We start from the raw sequence: 18,479 nt of genomic DNA on the forward strand, positions 1-18,479 counted from the left end.
GGATTTAGGGGTGTGAACAATAAAGGTTTCACAGGTGTGTACAATGCAGGAGTTTCTGGTTTGAATTTGAGGTGTAAACAATGCAGGGGCCAGTTAAGGTAAACAGTCACAGCAGGCAGACTTTTATGTGGGGGCCACGGGACTCCAGTTGGACAGCACTGTTATAGAGTATGATTTATTTTACATTGGCTCTATTGCTCAGTGACAAACTAGTCCCATTATCCAAGTGCCCCATTTACATTTTTGCCTGTTTTGAGAAATTGGATGCAACTCAAATTAGCAATTGAAGCCATCATCCACTGTCAATATACAGCATTCTACCTGCACAGCTGTTTACAGTTACTTTATTTTATACAGGTTACCCTAATGGGGAGTAAGTTTTCCTGGGGTGAGGGGGGCAAGTTGGATCAGTAGTTGGCTGCTCAGCCTGAATGTCAGATACAACTGAAAGCCCAGGCTGACGATATATTAAGGTGATATTGGAATTATGGCTGAATGACTGATACACCAATGTTCTCCTATATCTGAAAACATATTATGAGCTAAGGGGGTCTTTGGCCAAAGGTTTGATTACCAAAGGGGGCTAGAATTGAAAAAGCCCAACAACCACAGTTTGTAGGAAATGAATAATGCTGCTACATGCTGAATACAAGCAATCTCCAAAAGGATTAGCAAAGTATTTTTTAGTGGTTTCAACATAAAAAACCGAAAGCACCATTTCAATATGGAAACCATTAGATGTCAGTGGATGAAGCCAGGAAGACTGTCACAATACAAGCCTACTATCTGAAGCTGTGATGGTGACTGGACAGTGTGTGATAGTTGCTTGGATTCATGTTTATTTTTTGATGTCTGGGCGCCAGGTAGTTTATATCTTCCAGAGCAACATGCTTTAGCAAGAATAATGGGCTGGTGTTAAAACAGCCATCAAACTTGTTGAGACACTCCCTTAAGTGAAATTCTGGTAACTGTACCAGTCTCAAGTTATTTTTGTTTTTTTCGGATTTCAGTTTTCGGAACTTGTAAAATTTTCCAATCAAAACATCGTTTCTGAAAATTCGAATGAAAACATCCAACAACTAAAAACCTGCCAAGCTCCTACAAATGTCAATGGGAGGTATTCTTTCAACATTAAAGATATTTTATTTTGAGGTGAGTGGAAAAAATAGAACAATGTGATTTTCATTGCAATGGAGTTTTTCAAGTTTCTTTATAAGTATGCTATTGATAAGAAAAATAAAACAAGTGGAAATGCTTTTTACACAATGGAGTTCCAAAGAAAACTTTTTGAAAATGCATTAATCGGCCTTTTAGTCAATACCTTTGCAAGAAGCCTAAAAGGGCTGTTGCCAGATTTCCAGGGGTCTTATTTAATATTTTGGGAGAGGTCAAATGCAGCCATAAATGTGTCCTTTCCACAGGTGGACCATTTTCTTGTTTACTCATAACCTGTTCAGAGAGATACCATAAAACTACAGCTATGCAGGTATTCCCATGTACTCAGCACTACGCCCACAGGAGTATAAAAGGATCTAGTTCCCCAAAACATCCAGAATAAATCTGGTAACCAAACTAGTTATACATTTCGAAGGCATTCGTATGAACTTTTTTTTTTTGTATTGTACTATTCATCATCTCCACCATCTTTCATATGTAGTCTAAATGCTTCCAATGCCCTACAAGCAAATTAAAAATAGAGCCAAATTTTCAATAGTATTCATCCTGTGTGCATTTTTTAGGACACGTTTAGGGGCTGGAGTAAAATAAAAATGTCACACAAATAAATTATTGGAGCAAAGGAGGCCTAATGGTGCAACAAATCTTTAGGCAAGTGACCATAGCCATGACACTTACAGGTAGCATAGAGCAGGGCAGGCAGAGTATGGTACAGGTATGGAACCTGTTATCCAGAATGTTCGGGACCTGGGGTTTTCCAGATAAGATCTTTCTGTAATGTGGATTGTCATATCTTAAGTCTTCTAGAAAATCATGCATACATGAAATAAACCCAACAGGCTGGTTTTAAGGATTAACTATATCTTATCTTGGATCAAGTACAAGGTACTATTTTATTATTACAGAGAAAAATGAAATCCTTTTTAAAAATCTGGATTATTTGAATAAAATGGAATCTATGGGAAATGGACTTTCAGCTTTCGGGATAACGGGTTCCCGGATAACGGATCCCATACCTGTAAAAACTGGCAGCATACAGCAGGACAGGCAGAGTATGGTACAAACAGGGAGGTATCTAATGTGTGAACAATGCAGGGGATTATAATCAGAATCTGAGGTGGAACAATGCAGGGGGCAGTTAATCTCAGTTCTGATACCTTTTAAAGTTTATACAAGGTAAGCAGTTGGACTTTAATGTGGGGTAGACCAGCAGGCCGCCAGTTGGAGAGCACTGGTTTAGATCAAGGGTTTATAACAGTTTTAACATTGTAATTGATAGGATATAGCACTTTTCGTAGCAGTAAATAAGAAAAAAAGAAAACATAAGGATACAGCGTGCCTTTAAGTACAGATAACTGTATACAATTATACCAACTGTGGCCTTGGCGTTGCTAAATACTTAACTGCCAGATGTTGTACATCTCTGCGTTCTTCCCTGTTTTATGTGAATAGCTCATCTCCTAGTGACAAGCTCCATTGTTTGGGCTTATGTAAGTTACACGGAGATGATTGAAAAGGCAAACCTGAACTTTAACATACTGTAAATGGGTAACAATAAACATTTTAGCGCATCTCGTACAAGTGTAGAGCAGTCATTCTCAGATGTGGCCACCAACAGGCTGACCAGTACAAGCTAAACACGTTTAATCAAACTACAATAAAGTTTTTTGAAAAAACTGCAGGTTTTAAAAAAATCCCTTACTTCGTCAAATGGGTTCTTTACTGAGGGAGGCCATACTGAGACTATAACAGAGACTATAATATACACATTTCAGGAGCATGCGCAGATTGTAACACTGCTTTGAGTATTCTACCCAGAATGCCTTGTTTTAGTAAACTCCTCCACTAGAAGTATCAGGAGATTTCCCTATCTTGTCCCCTGCTGGTGATGTTATTATGCAAATGAAGGGCTCACACTAACCTCCAGCAGGTGGCAGCACTACTGAACAGCAGCTAACACACAGGTTTGGCTGATTTGAAAATAGCTTAGAAGGGTTGATAAAGCAAGCAAGGAATTTCAACTGAGCATGTGCGAGATTTCAGAGCTGCAGTTGGCTGGGAAGATATAGGTAGGAGGAGCCAGTGAAATCCAAGATGCCTGCCTCAGCTGGAACTGCAGTGGAGATAGGGGAGATCTTGCAGAAGGAATAGTGAGCTGATCATTTACATTATATAAACAATTCTATCTGTTTTAAATCGGATTTCTTGAACTTTCACATAGTGTATTTACTTAGTAAATGATTTTGGTCATGATTGGTGCCCTTTAAGAGGGTTGGGGTATGTGGTCCTTTCAATATATACTTTCAATCTATGGATTCAAATAGGTCTGCTTTATAGTTATTTTTCAAAGTTCAGATAATGTTTATGCACCTTTTCTACACAAGTCTAACTAAATAAGCTCATGTTAAAAGGGAGTGTAATTTTCCTTTAAAATTACATTTTAGTATGATGTACACGTTATATTTACTTTTATATCACCTAAAGTAGTCATTTGAAGACAATGCTTTGTTACTATGGTTATTGGGAACTTCCAATCAGATATTTCTGGGGGGGGGGGTCACATTAATTTTCACTCCATCTTTATAATCTGGCTCCCAAAGGATTCGCTTTAGCTGCACTAGTGCCCATAGGAAATCTGATATGCACCTAAATATAAAATATGATCTGTAGAATTGTTTTTGCAAGTTAGCCCCAGGATGTTTAAATACAAAAAAAGGTGGTTGTGGGTGCACACCTAAGGCACATTTCAGAATATTTAAAGCCCTGTCTAAGTAATTCAAGTAAATATGAAAGTGCATGTAATTTTAAAAACAGGGTTTTTTGTTACAAAGTTATGATCATAAAATTGATAAGCCACCATACCACGTCAAGGTAAACCCCACATGGTGGTCCCTAACTTGTTCACCTCTTATCATAGTATAAAAGGTATTTTACCTTTCTGCTTAATAGCATTACTTTGTATGAATATCTGCTGTGCCTTGGTTTCAAACTGTGAGCTAAATCCTCCCCCGCCGACTGCTGATGCGGCTTTTAAGAGGGAGAGACTGCCCAAACCAAAGCCCATTTTTAATTTTTATTTTTTTTTAAATTTACTTGCACTTGCATATTTACTTGAATTACTTAGACAGGGCTATACATATTTTGAAATTTGCCTTAGGTGTGCACCCACAACCCCCCTTTTTTGTACCAGGCTGTTTAATACACACAGTTACAACAGAAATTGTTAGACTTCAAAACATTCTATTTAATTTATACAAATAACTACTAAATACAAAAAGTAGATTAAAACAAAATAGTTATTTTCTGGCAGAGTTAACAATGCACATATAATATAGCTTAGAAGAAATGCATCTCCCCATTATAATGTCCGAAATTTCTACTGAAATTTTCCTTTTATGTTTTTAATTCCTATGTCAGTTAAAAGGCGAGGAGGGAAAAATGGTGAGTGACAGAGATAAATTTATGGTTCTCTAAACTGAAATTGATACAGACCGCACACACCCATCTCAATATGGAGACTGTAACGTGACATCGTAATGTGATATTCGAGAAATAATCATAATGTGTCACAAAAGTTAGTCGTGTAAAAGAAAAAAATAGAAAAGAAAAAGACCACAAAATAGAGCTGTTAACTGCCTGCACTGATCAGCTTTGCTTGAAAACTGCTAAGTGCACTAGTAATAAATAATTTGCAAAGTTTTGTATAGACAACAAAAATTCCTAATGTTCAGCATTATTGTAAACATCAGTACACGTGTAAAATGCAGCTAAATCTGACACATCTCAGTTTCTTCCATCCCCCCCCCACCAACCAAAAGAAATTGGTGTATTTCGAAAACACAGATCCATACACGGCCAACCATATATTTGGCATCTGTCATTAAAATTAACAGTAACAGTGCAATTAAGGAATGCAAAAAATTGCTAGTGCAATAAAACAGAGAAGCACACGCAATATTGCTGATTAAAAAAATCACCAGTTCCGTTTTCTTTTTTTTTTTTTTCCATAGGAGTGATCGGGATAACGCTTAGAATTTCTTTCATTTCTCCAGAACCATCTTTTTTTTTTTTTAATGCCCGTCCTGTTCTATATTCTGTGCTCCTTTAGAGACCCAAAATATTTGCAAAATTGTCCGAGCAGCCTTTGGCGTGGATGCAAGACCGCAAGTCTCTGAGTAAGGTTCCGATGTGGGATTGTCTTCAAACAGGCAGCCACTTTTAGTGTCTACGATTCCGTTTTGTTGGAAATCGCTTCACAAAGAAATAACCTGAAAATGCAACATGGTAGCGCAAACACTTTAGTCGTAGCAAATGTGATGTTGCGTGCAGATGATTTAAAAAAAATATTAAACCCCCAGCAATTATATTTCAAAAGAAAAAAAATGTTTCCTCTTTATTTTTCTCTGCAAACTGCCAAAGGCCCCCCAACTTTGTTTATCCAGGTCAGCCAGAAGTCCTAACGTAACAATGGGACAGGCACCACTAGAGGGATACAACGTAATTTTACACTTTATCAAATGATCTCTTTGTGAGAATTTCCCTTAAAAATAAACCGCTCGAAACAAAGTCTACACCTCGGCAGGCAAGCACTGTGTCACTTTTTTTCTTCTTTGTCGGCATGAACTACGCACAGATTTCATGGCAGTGTCAAATAGAGTTTTTAACAGTCAGATTTCAGTTTATCTAAAGAATTGTCAATTTTGGTTAAAGTCTTTTTGATGCGTAAGGCTGTGAGTCTTGCGGAGGGGTTTTGATACCAGCATTCTTTCATCAGCTTAGCAAGCGCTGTTAGAGTCTGCAAAGGAAAAGAGAGAACGGATTAGGTAAGGGATGGGAAAATGTTCAATGGTTGGTCATTTTTGCAGAGTGTAGCCCCTCAGTAGTCACACACATCTACAGAGGCTTGATGCTTGCTCCAGCTCCAACATTCATAGACATATCTCCCAAGAATGCAACAAGTGATTGTTTTTATTCCTACAAACATAGCCCCTTGGTAGCAACTGCTACCTCTATAGAGGCTTTATTGAACAGAACTTGCTCTAGCTCCAACATACAGGGACATATCTCCCAAGAATACATTTAAAAGTTCTGCAAAGCATAGCCCCTCAGTAGCTACTCCTATCTATACAGAGGCTTGATGGAATGCCACTTGCTGCAGCTCCAACATATATGGACATACAAGAGTTTACTATTCTTGCAAACCATAGACCCATTGTAGTCATGCCATCTATATAGGGGCTTGATAGAACATTGTTTACTTATATAACCATATCTTGCAAAAATACATATAAGTGGACGTATCTGCCATATTAGAAAACACAGATGACATTTTTTTGTTGTTGACACTGCTCAGTCAGATCAACCAATCAAATTGCAAGAAAGTCAGGGAAGGTTTTTATTATGGCCACGTTGACTAGAAAGCAGCAAATAATCTGAGCTTACCTTGCAAGAATACATTGAACTGCCAAGAGTAGGTAATTACGCACATAAATAAGTGTGTAATTTGGATAATGACAATGCACCTCTGAAGAAATACGTGCTCAATGTTAGCTAAGTATAGCATTATACAAACATTTTGCCATGATTTTTAAAATAATGTTCTTATAGAGAAATGGAATAGATTTGAAATGAAAAGACAGCACCATTTTTATCTTCTCTTTGAATCAATACAATGGATATTGTAAAAGGTGACTGTATTATTTTAATTTTGCTCTATCACTGATATTGTGTCAGGTTCGTTGGCCACCATCATCCATATCATTCTCTAGAGCTCCTATAGTAGTATGATCTCCAAACAAGGAGAAGGCATAGAACAATGCACGGACAGAGGGACATTGTCTGTTACAATGCAGATATTGCCGTACATAGCTGTAAAACGGACTCTCTATAGCAAGGACAATGCACTAGATTTTCTTATATCCCATATAGCCATGCTCTATATTTATCACATTCCCAACTTTGGTATGATACTGGGAGCCAAGTTCCACCAACATGGCAAAGGGCCTACACTTTCCTATGCCCACAGGTCATTTATCAATTGAATATGGACAAGGAAGAACTTGAGTTTCATTTGAAGCAGAGAAAATTATCCGCATGGGCTGAAAAAAGCCGACAAAACTCTACTAAGACAGCTGACTTACCTAGTTACTATATAAAGAGGATTACTTATTACAAAGAGAGATAATGAGGTGATTCATATGGAGTAATCTAGGAACAAGATTATTATCTAGAGCAGGTATGCTCAAACTATGTCCTCTTCAGCTACAACTACTGAATTACCATTCCTGCCATCCCTAAACATTTAAAGGAAAGCAGCTAAATCTATGGTATACCATTATGACTGGTCAATTCATGCCAGAGATACATGGGGCTGATTTAGGTCCGTGTATTTATAACCCAAAGACCTTACTGACCTACTACGTGTAACTCTTAAATAAACATTTATCAAAGAACTATACACCTTTGTCTGACATCATGTTAATGTGATACAACCCACATTTGTCAAATAAACAGCCCACTTATAAGTGAAATACCTGGGAGCCCTATTTTAAAGGCAAAGACATTACTGTAGGGCGCCATTGAAGCACATATAAGGGGCATAGTATGGTTACACTCTGATCAGAGCACCTTCTGTGCCATAGGCCTTTGAATAGTGGTTTACAATTGGAACGGCAGCTGGCAATATGAGTAGCAAGTTTATCATACTAAATGTAGTAGCCGCCTTTAGTGTTGGTCCCAGTTCAAGTCAGTTGCTGTGACATTCTGGGGGGGGAGAGTAGTTTTTGTTGTCCTGGATAACCCTGGACCTACGTAAGGTGACCCTGTTATAAACTGTGGGGTTTTCACAAAAGAAAGTCAAGCTTGGGGAGAAATAAAAGTGATTTGTGTGGCAGAATAATGGAATTTATAGGCATGGCAGAATCTAACAACTAGTTAAGAGCAAATTTTTAGAAAGGAAAAGGCCATCCAATTAATTTTTATGAAAACAATCATTTAAAAAGAGCATAAGATACTAAAATGTTTTTATATCTGCCTAGGCTGTGACTAGCAGTACTTACTGAATCTGAGAACCATCTATTGGGAATGTTTGGTCTTTGTTGATCCACACAGACAACCTTCTTCATGTCTTCAAAACTCGGGTCATTGGGTACAACATCATAAAAAGGAGGCTTGTATTCTTCTACAATGCCTAGGAGTTAAATGACATGCTAAGTGACATGATTAAAGGCAATAAATTACACCAAAAGCAGCACTTTAGTAAATGGAACCTGATAATACAACACTTACAATTTTCTGCTTTATTGGATGCTATTTATACTTTATATAGATGGAAAAAAAAAACCTTAAAAAAAACCTTAGATGTAATCCTCTCTGCTCTGTTAAGCCTCTACTAATCTCTTACATGGCTCGAAAAAGGGATTAACACCTTCAATCCCAATATAAACAACAAATATAGAAAGAGAGGAAGAAATTGGCCAATATGATAGTGAAATAGGAACTATAAAGAAGCTAAATGCTAAGTCTATTTCCCCTGTTTCTAAGTCAGAGAAATGTAAACTGCCATCACTCTGGGTAACAGGTCATGTGTATGTTTATCATTCTGGCATGCGATATAGATAAGTATATGTCCACATATAGACATTGGCCACGGGGAACCTTGAACTACTTTGCAAAACTGGATGTTGAAATTTCTTTCCCGAGACATAAAATCCACATTAATATAATCAAGGGAAGACAGGGAACATAAAATACAAAGCATGGCTTGCTGGCTTTAAGGAATAACAGAAGTCACAACGTTTGCACAAGGTTCAAAAATCTATAGCAGCCAATCAGCAGGTCGTATTTAACAATCACCTACTTTAAGAGCAAACATCAGATTGGTTGCTATGGGTCACTAGACCTGGAGCAACAACTGCAATTATTATTTAGTTATATAATTTATTGTAAGTAATACAAGAGAATATGAGCTGTACAGACTACAAACCATAAGATAATCAGGCACACTGATGGCAGGATATGAATTCTGCAGAAAATTATCCCAGCATAGGTTGCATGGAACTCCTAGTCAGGAAACCATGGCTTACACAGACGGCTTCTCATGGGCCTGACATCCAATATACAGGCACAAACAATTACAATACAGATAAAGCTTTTCAGCTATTTTGGATTTCTTGTAGCTTTTTTGCATTTACAGATTGTCCAAAGGTTACATCAATCATTAACCTATCAACCCAGGCTGCTGCAGAGAAGAAAGTTGTACTGGACCACAGAAATAGGGGAGCCCATCGTGTAACAATTGATAGAAATGTTCAGTTTAAAAAAAAAAAAAAAAAAAAAAACAGTACAGAAAAAACATATACCCTTTGCATAGGATCATCGTGTACACCTTTGCTATCCTCACTGCTACTATAGTTACTCTCACAACTATACTGGCTATCTCCAGGGGCAGATTTTCCTCGGCGGCGCACTGAGGGCGATCAGTCGCCCTCAGAGTGCATCTCCCACACACCCCACTCCCCCACGAGCGCATGCACACATGCGCTTCAGCTATAACTGCTAACCTTCAGCCACAGTCAATACCCAGAGGCTATTATGCCCACGGCTACTATAGGCACTCCCTACTATACTTGCTATCCCAGAGCCACGGTCCCATCCCAGAGACTATTATACCACTGCTAATATAGGCACAAACTCTTCCCACTCTTCCTACCGCTTATCCTACAGCCAAAGCCATCCCCAAAACTACAAAATAAAAATGTTAATTTGTGCTATATTATATAAGCGGACACACTTCCTAGTCACTTCTGGGGTAAAATGTGCTTGGAACCCCCAGAATACAGCTCTGCTGGGGCCCCTGTACTAACGCACACACTTAAGCTGGGGAAATCCTGCCCTTGTCTAACCCCAGTAACTGAGCATAAAGCAATACAATACAAAATAAGACAGTCATTATTATCAATACTTCTCTTAGAATGTGCCTGGCTGCTTTATTCACTTTACCAGGCTGTTTGCTCAGAGAAAGGAAGTGAGTGAGACAAGTATTGGCAAAGCACTTAAATTCCTCTGATGAAAAAGCAATTGCTTTATCAGACACAAAAACATCTGTTATTCTAGGTGTTGCTCACACCTGCCAGGGATCTGTTTTTGTAACAACAGATGTTCCTTATTTTGGACAGAATGTGAGCAGTATTTGTGCTCAGCAAAATCAATAAAACATGACTTTAAAAAAAAAAATTAAATTTTCCCTCTTGTGCCAGAATAAATCTGGGGTCAACAGACATAACTCGTACCCATTGCCTTTATGAACACAATCCCTGAATAAGCTGAAACAGAGGCAAGACATCTGTATGATCCACAAACCAGCGTCCTCGGTAGACAGCTCATACAGGTTCGACCCTTAAGGCTGCAATAGCTCTTATTTTGTCATCATTGTATGTATCAGGACAGCAGGAATATTACAGAAAAAAAAAAATGCACAACGTTTAGCTGGCCAATAATTTCTTGAAAAGCAGCTAAGAACAAATCATGAAACCATTTGTAGAAATGTTTCCAGAAAACACAATATTTTTCAGCCCCATCACTGCCACGAGGCACTGGCCCAAAGACTGGACCCCTCTAGTGAGGCCTTGGCTCAAGGCTGGACCATCAATGTTAGCCCTGGCCCAAAGGGTAGACCTTCAAGGGGGCTTGAACTCAAAGTTTGACAACCACTGCCCTAGACCATCAGTCAAATGGCTAGGGTTGTACAACGAGGTAAATGCATTATGGAAGCTTTAACGGTACAACAGCTACAGGGTTGCAGTTGGTAAATTTGTCCCAGGAACCAAACAGCAGTGACATAGGTTTTATCAGTAAAGGTTATGAATTCAGTTATCTAATTTTACCTCACCTCATCTAACCCGTCTACCGGGAAAAACTCCAAATCAGGACACAGAACGTGCCTTTCTCTAGTTTATTTATAGAAGGCTTGTATTGTGATTTTTGTTTCACCTTTACTATTGACCAGCGTGCCCATGCAAATAATGGGTTTTACCATTTAGGCTCAATCGCTCCTCTCCCTGTACGCTCCCAATGCACTATTCCACTCCACCGCAGAAGTCTAAAATTGCAGCAAATTTCCATTATGCAAAACAATAATTGCAGCAAATACAAACACCTTACTTTAAAGGTAAACTAAAGGCTGAAATAGAATATTGCTAGAAATGCTGTATTTTATATACTTAAAAATACTGTAATAGTCTGGGGGTCCAACAGCCCCATAACAGGAATGTTCCAGCCTTAAAGTTGTCTACATTAGCTCCCTAATCTTGGAATCTTGTTAGGCTGTCTTTTCCATGCCAGTGGCACTACACATTTCAGGTATGTTTCCCATGTCCCGTGTGAACAGGAGAAAACGGTCCCTTTAAAATCACAAGTTGTTTTTCATAAAATAACAGTCTTTCCTCTATAGCAAAATCCACATCCTTCCCGAGCTGTCAGGGGCCATACCAGGGAAGCAAAAACACAATGTTAAGGCAGATTTTGCCCGACTGGGTGATAGTTCGACACAAACTGTAACAAGAAGCCTATTTACACAGTTCCAAAATAGCACCAGGCGCCAGGGGATTCAAGGGTGCCAGCCTGTTTCATTAAGGGCAGGAAAAACAGCATAAAAAAAACTTACCATTGCTGACCATCCGCCTGGCGACCTCCCATAGGACAAGACCAAATGCATAAATATCCACTCGCTTGTAAGAGTCAAAACAATCCACTTGTATAGTTTCATCCAGAACTTCAGGGGCCATGTAGCGCTTTGTTCCTACGCGGGGGTTATTGCCAACATCCAGCTGGTTGGTTGTTTGCGAATGCATGACGGCAAGCCCTGTTAGCAACACAAAAAGTGCTAGTTACTGTCAAAAATATAACCCAATAGCAGCTGACTGTAAAGGCAATATCATACCCTTCCGATTTGGTTAAATGTACCCCAAGCACCCTGCCAGCACACCTGGGCCTCCTGCCCTTGCACATACATGGTGTCACTCTCATATAAGATAAGAGGCATGCAATGTTGTGATAAGAGCAGGCAGAGCAGGAGGCCCAACTGAAGCTTACTCTCCACCAATCATATTATAGCTGTTGTCACATTTAAAATAATCAAACAGTGAAATATCCACCCTTCTGTCAAGATCACTGTGTGGATCTTTGTCCCTTTTAGATACCCATGTATGAACCTCCAGTCAACAATCAGATAAAAAATTGTCAGCCTATATACATTGGGTGAGGACCACATCAACAGGCCAATGCAGTCCATCCCAGATGGGATTTTTAACCTGATAGATATTTGGTCAATTTTAGTCTGGATATTGACTTGGCATGGTACTTTAAGCTACCAACTTTGTTTACAGAAACTGAATCGGCAGCAATATTGGCCCACTGTATGGTCAGTCAATAAACATTGCTGAAGTATGGAGAAGGGAGGATTGCTGCTAGGATCTTCAGGGTTTGAAACATCAGCAGGCTAGATGGGAGTAAGTATAGAATAGGAACAAGCAGCGTTATATTGCCATGGCCAACTGCCCAAATGGTTGGTTGCATGTCATTGCACCATCCCATTATTTTCACCCGAGATCCCAACGTAATAAAGTAAAACTTAACTTTAATTTCATTTGCCTAAGATTAATACGAGAAAAAGTGTATCTTAAAAGCAAGGTTAGGTAGGGTAGCTGTTTGGACACGAGGTCAGCAGCTAGTATATATAAGGTTGAGATTATGGTGTGGGTTTTTAACTACAGTAAAAACTGTTACCCAACATCATTCTCAACTGCTGTAATGCTGGCGAGACTCAGTACATGAGAGGGATGGGTGGTGTTTGGGTTTGTGTGGGCACATAGACAGCAAGCCCAATGTGATTGCCGTAAAGCACAAATGCCGACACCTTCCACCTGAGAGGCCTAAAGTAAATTGCAAACATTAACATCGCCCCTCGTATCTTAGAGGAGGTAGCAAGGTAATAGGAGGCGGAAGCGGACTTCCGATATCGAGAACGCAGCTCGTTCCCTCCCACACCACCCTTCCTTTGAAGTTAGTCCAGTGCTCGGGCCTGAATAGCCGGTCGGCAAAGTGCCATTAGGTAAATATCGGCAAACCGCAGTACCCCGCACCAACCCTTCCTCCCTTCCACCAATACGCCAGTCCCAGCTAGTAATCGTCCCTGCCTAACAGTTTAAAAATAGAATGCGCCTGATGCGCGTTTCGCTTGCCAAACTGCAAGCTTTGTCAAAGACTATATATGCACACCATTAATTTGTTATATCTTTATCAATGGATGGTGCTACCTACTACCTTCTTGACGCAAATGGTTGGTTGGCTTTTTGTTTTCTCAATCTGGACAGATGTGTTATTCTCCAAGACAGATAATATGAACATTTATTTAATGTATAGAGATGGATAACCATTGTCTCTCTAAATTCCAACTCTTTCTGAATTACAACTTCTGGCATGTTAAGTTCAGTGCCAACTGAGAAGTGACAAGTGGCAGAGTAGTGCCCTCTGGCCTCCAGAAGGATTTTGGCAGCAACCTTCGCTGCAAGTTACAACTGCCTCACAATAATAGTGAAAAGGGCAGATGGACAATAAATATCTGCATGAAAAGTGTTTAAAGGAGGTATGTATAATTCTTGGAACACCAGCTGCTGCTTAACTACAGCCACCACTGGGGAGATTTCACTGTCATGGCTGCAACTGATTTACTAAACAGATTTGCAGAGACAATCCAACAAATGCTGCCATCTACTGGCCACAGCATGGTATGAAAGGTTAAAGTTAAAATCACAGATCAGTCACTCATTAATACTACTGCTCAGACAAGCAATTTTACAGTAAATTTGTCATTTTTAAATTTACATTTCCTCTAAGTGTACTTAAAGTGTACCAAGAACAGCCTATTTCTGAGGAGTCCACTGATGCCACTTCTTTGTACATCCATTTAGGTTTGTGGAGCGTTTACAGGCAAAATGTAGTCAATTAACGGACAATCATCCATGTATTTATTCCTGAAACCTACTGGAAAGTAAGATAATAAGCCTTCTCTGCATTTGTATTTGAGTGAAAGCATTATTTAATTTTTGCCTTTATTCCACAGAGGATTCCAAAAAATATGGTGGCCCCAATGCATTAGGGACGAAAGAAAGTTTGGCAATATGGAAACACAAAAACCATGCTTCAAACTTTATTATGAAGCATGCAGTATTCCAGGAAGAGTGAACAGAACACCATGTTTATCACCAGGAACATCAATCTCAGTGGTTATACCGGTTCCAAACCTTGGTCTTATTGAGGGTTATCAGGTGTAAAGCTGCCCATACACATAAAGATACCTGTTTCATGACATAACCAAACAGCTGAATAGTTGCCTGATTTAGCCACCTAGGTCCTGGGCCGAATTAGGATGATCCAAGCAGCCCAATTGCGAGATGACTCACTGATTGATTTTGAAGCAAGCCTGGTCAGTATCTGGCCAATTCCCAAGCAGATATCAGCTGGGAAGGCCATTGAGTCAGCACCATAGTTACACATTGTGGCAGGCAATGCCAGCCTAAGTAACACAGAAACAAAGTCACAGCAGTCACATCATTTCCTTCAAAGTGATTCTTTGCAAGGATCAGGGGATTCCATTACAGACTCGGCACACTTATTCTATTTAAAGAAGATCAGTGCTCTTAAAGGGGTTGTTCACCTATGAGTAAACTTCTACTATTAGGTAGAGAGTGATATTCTGAGACCATTTGCAATTGGTTTTAATTCATTATTATTTGTGGTTTTTGAGTTACTTAGCTTTTTATTCAGCAGCTCTCCAGTTTGCAATTTCAGCAACCAGGCATTGATTCAAAAAAGAGACTGGAATATGAATAGGAGAGGGTCTGAATAGAAAGATGAGTAATAAAAAGTTGCAATAACATTACATTGGTAGCCTTACAGAGCATTTGTTTTTAGATGGGGTCAGTGACCCCCATTTGAAAGCTGGAAAGAGTCAAAAGAAGAAGACAAATAATTGAAAAAAACCTATAAAAATAAATAATGAAGACCAATTAAAAAGTTGCTTAGAAATGCCCATTCTATAACATACTAAAAGTTGAACTTAAAGGTGACCCGCCCCCTTTAAGGCATTGCAAGGAATCCCATTAAAATAGAAAAAAATTAAAAGGTGCCCAATATGAAACACTACCCTTGCCAGTGGACACCAGTGGAGCTGGACAAACTCACTTCCAATAAGTCAAATACGTAACCCTTCTCTAGGAAAGATTTTCCCATGTTCATGCTCTGATTCTTGTTCTTTCCAACCGCCTCCACCATTGTCTTGTTTAATTGCCTCTTAATTTTCTTTTTCCTTCCAAAAGCTACAGTCGTCTGTTTGTCCTTTGACAAGGGCGCATGAACCTTTTCCCCTGCCCAGATCTCCAAGTAAAAGTTGTTCATGCCCATGGGGGGCAGGGTTATTCTGAATTCACCAAATATAAATGTTCCCTTTACTGCAATATACTAAATAACTGATTTTGAAAAATGTTTTACTTTTCAGCTACCAAAATATGCCTATGATTTTATTTTCTTAAGTGGCCAACAATCATAACTTAAACATGGAACTAGAAATGAGTCCCTTAGTATGCCTTTTAAGGCAGTAGGTGCCTATGTGTCACCTATGGGTATGGATCCCATCTTTTGAGCCACGGGCATATATGCCTCCTATAGAACCGTTATAGCTAAGTGGGAGGGGCCACAATGAAGAACTGCATTTGACATGAATTTAATGATCTAATAATGTTCTAATATGAAACTCTGGCAGTACCAAAGGAAAGAGCATTCTGGGTAGAGAGCAAGCCCCCATTTACCTAGATCTGCAATGCAGCACTGCCCGTTCTTTTTCACAAGGATATTCTTGCTCTTCAAATCTCTATGAGAAATTGCCGGCTTCCCCTGAGTGCCAAATATCTCCACATGCAAATGAGCCAGGCCGCTGGCTATCGACAAAACGATGCGCAGGCAACTGATCGAATCCAGCGTGGTAACCTGCATGTAGTCGTAGAGGGAGCCCAGCTCATGGTAGTGAGTTATTAGCCACAACTGTGTGCTGGAGTTTCTGGAAGTCATGTCTGAAGCAATAAAACCTTGAAATAGAAATGGCACACCATAAATAAACAGCAGGGGAAAAATGCTTTCCAGTGTTATCGTGATTAAATTATGGGAAATAATACTTTCATCTTATTTAAAGCTACAGACTGGAACATTGGGTTAAAAAAAAATCTCCTAGAAACCAGTTTCAGCTAATGCTTAACCCCTTCTCCAACAGAGCAACCAGTTTTGTCCATTTCCTTACAGGGGTTAAACACTATGTGAAAATAGTGTCTCTAAACCTTTTATAAATCCCATACGCCCATAGGCCCCCTAAATCTTTAAAGTAGATGTCCAAAACCTTAATTAGGGTTAGTTCACACAAGGAGATTCCTTGAGATTTTGTCGCCTGGCGGCTAATCGCCTCGTCTTCTGAGCGACAATCTCCCCGAACTGCCTCAGCGTGTTTTCTCATAGGCTATAATGAAAAGTCGCCTGCGCTAAAGCAAACGAGTCGATCTCCTGGTGTGAACTAACCCTTATAGATGAAGAAGAATTTACCAATGAGAATGCTGCCCAAAATTCCATATCTAACATAGGAAACATGATACAGTCAACGTATTTCTCCTAGGTATATATGAAATATAGGAATCTCACGGCTTTCCTTCCTGATCCTTTGTCTGGACATGCAGATGCATATAGGAAGGTGTTTGAGTTAAAATAAGTGGAAAAACATAAAGCAACGCGTGCATGACTGGAATGTGCATATTCCAAAAACAAAAGGCAGTTTAAGGATGAATTCTTAACGGTTCACTAAACTAGGCTCAAAGAAAAATAACTGCATTAAAAACAAAAATTTTCCCTGAATAAAGATTATTGAACAATCGCAGGTGTGCCCTTCCTTCCATAAAACACCCAGAAGATCTCTAAACCCTGCTTATATGAAGTTATAAATTTCCTGCAAATTATATGTAACAACTAAGTGATTCACGATGTCTATCCATGACTAACAGCATGAGTTATGGCTATGTTTAAAAACGGAAAAATAGGTTTGAAAATAGTGTCCACTACCATTGTTTATCAATAACTAAATTTTGCCTGCACCATGCGGGTTAAAGATGTGTCAGAATAACGGATGGCTAATTGAAGAGGTGTGCAGAATAAATGTGTATAGATGGGTATAGATTTTTTGATCTAAAATGACAATGGAGAAGCCCACGAACCTAGCAGAGGAGCCTTTAAGTCTCATGGCGCCTGGGACGTATTCTTGACCATTGGTTTTCACCAACCAGTTGGTTGTTAGTATTAATGGAAACCGCCTGTCACAGAAAGTGACAGCCAGTTGCCATTATTGCTAATGACAGGCTTCTCCACAGGCTAAAAATCAATGGTAGAGAATACATCCCAGGTGCCATGAGCCTTAAAGGGACACTGACACACTCCGTGTTTTAACACAACACTGATCCCGCATATGTACGGTGCTCCTTGCTTCCCTACCCAGCCCTGTCGATCCCCAACACAAGCTTCAAGAATGGGGAATGGGATACAACTGATATCAGGCTTGGGAGGGGCAGTGCTAAGTACTGACAGGCTGATGCACTGTTTACATTTGTTCTTCTACCTATTGGTACCCAGCCTATCCCCCCCCCCCTCCAAGCTGCCATCAACCTTGACTTCCTTGTTCTTAAAGCAGTGTTGGGGATCAACACAGGTAAGAAGCACATGGCTTGGTTTGAGATTAGCGATGGGCACTGGTATAGGAATACAACAAGTTCCTGTTAAAACAATCACTATCTCTTTATGCTGGTCATACAAACAAGCAGACGTTTACCCAATTTGGTCACCTACGCACTTCCCCAAATCATTAATAGGGCCCTGTCAGAAGAGGACCTTATTAAGTTGCCTGTGCAGTCCTCACCCAACAAGATTTCTAAACTATTCCATAGACAGCTTGCAGACTGTTGGCCATATACTGGCAGTGCAGGCACTATACACAGGTCTGTAAGTAGCCAAATACGTCTGAAGGGTCCCAATATGGCAAGCTTGAGATGAAGTAATATCTGTGGCAATATCCTTTTTTTTATGTCCTTGTCCAATCAGCAATCCAATCAGGCGGCACTCCGGATAAAATAGAAGAAGTTTACGTGTTTCGGGAAAGACTCCCTTAATCATAGGCCTGCTCATAATCATCTTCTGTTTTTATAGCACACTAGAGTAGA

At 39.5% G+C, this 18,479-nt stretch overlaps 1 protein-coding gene across 4 annotated transcripts in view; it reads right to left on the reverse strand.

The window, feature by feature from the left end:
• Positions 1–4,399: 4,399 nt before the first annotated feature.
• Positions 4,400–18,479, reverse strand: part of acvr1.L (activin A receptor type 1 L homeolog) — a 45,756-nt gene continuing 31,676 nt past the window's right edge. For 3 of the 4 annotated variants that reach the window (XM_018234202.2, XM_018234200.2, XM_018234201.2), the window contains 4 exons: positions 16,041–16,316; positions 11,840–12,037; positions 8,235–8,365; positions 4,400–5,971 (listed from right to left, as the gene is read on the reverse strand). In XM_018234202.2, coding sequence (XP_018089691.1) covers positions 5,837–5,971; positions 8,235–8,365; positions 11,840–12,037; positions 16,041–16,316 — 740 coding nt within the window. In that variant the 3' untranslated portion in view covers positions 4,400–5,836. 4 annotated transcript variants of the gene reach the window in all.

The sequence above is a fragment of the Xenopus laevis genome, chromosome 9_10L, assembly GCF_017654675.1.
Source record: "Xenopus laevis strain J_2021 chromosome 9_10L, Xenopus_laevis_v10.1, whole genome shotgun sequence".
Taxonomy (NCBI): Eukaryota; Metazoa; Chordata; class Amphibia; order Anura; family Pipidae; genus Xenopus; species Xenopus laevis.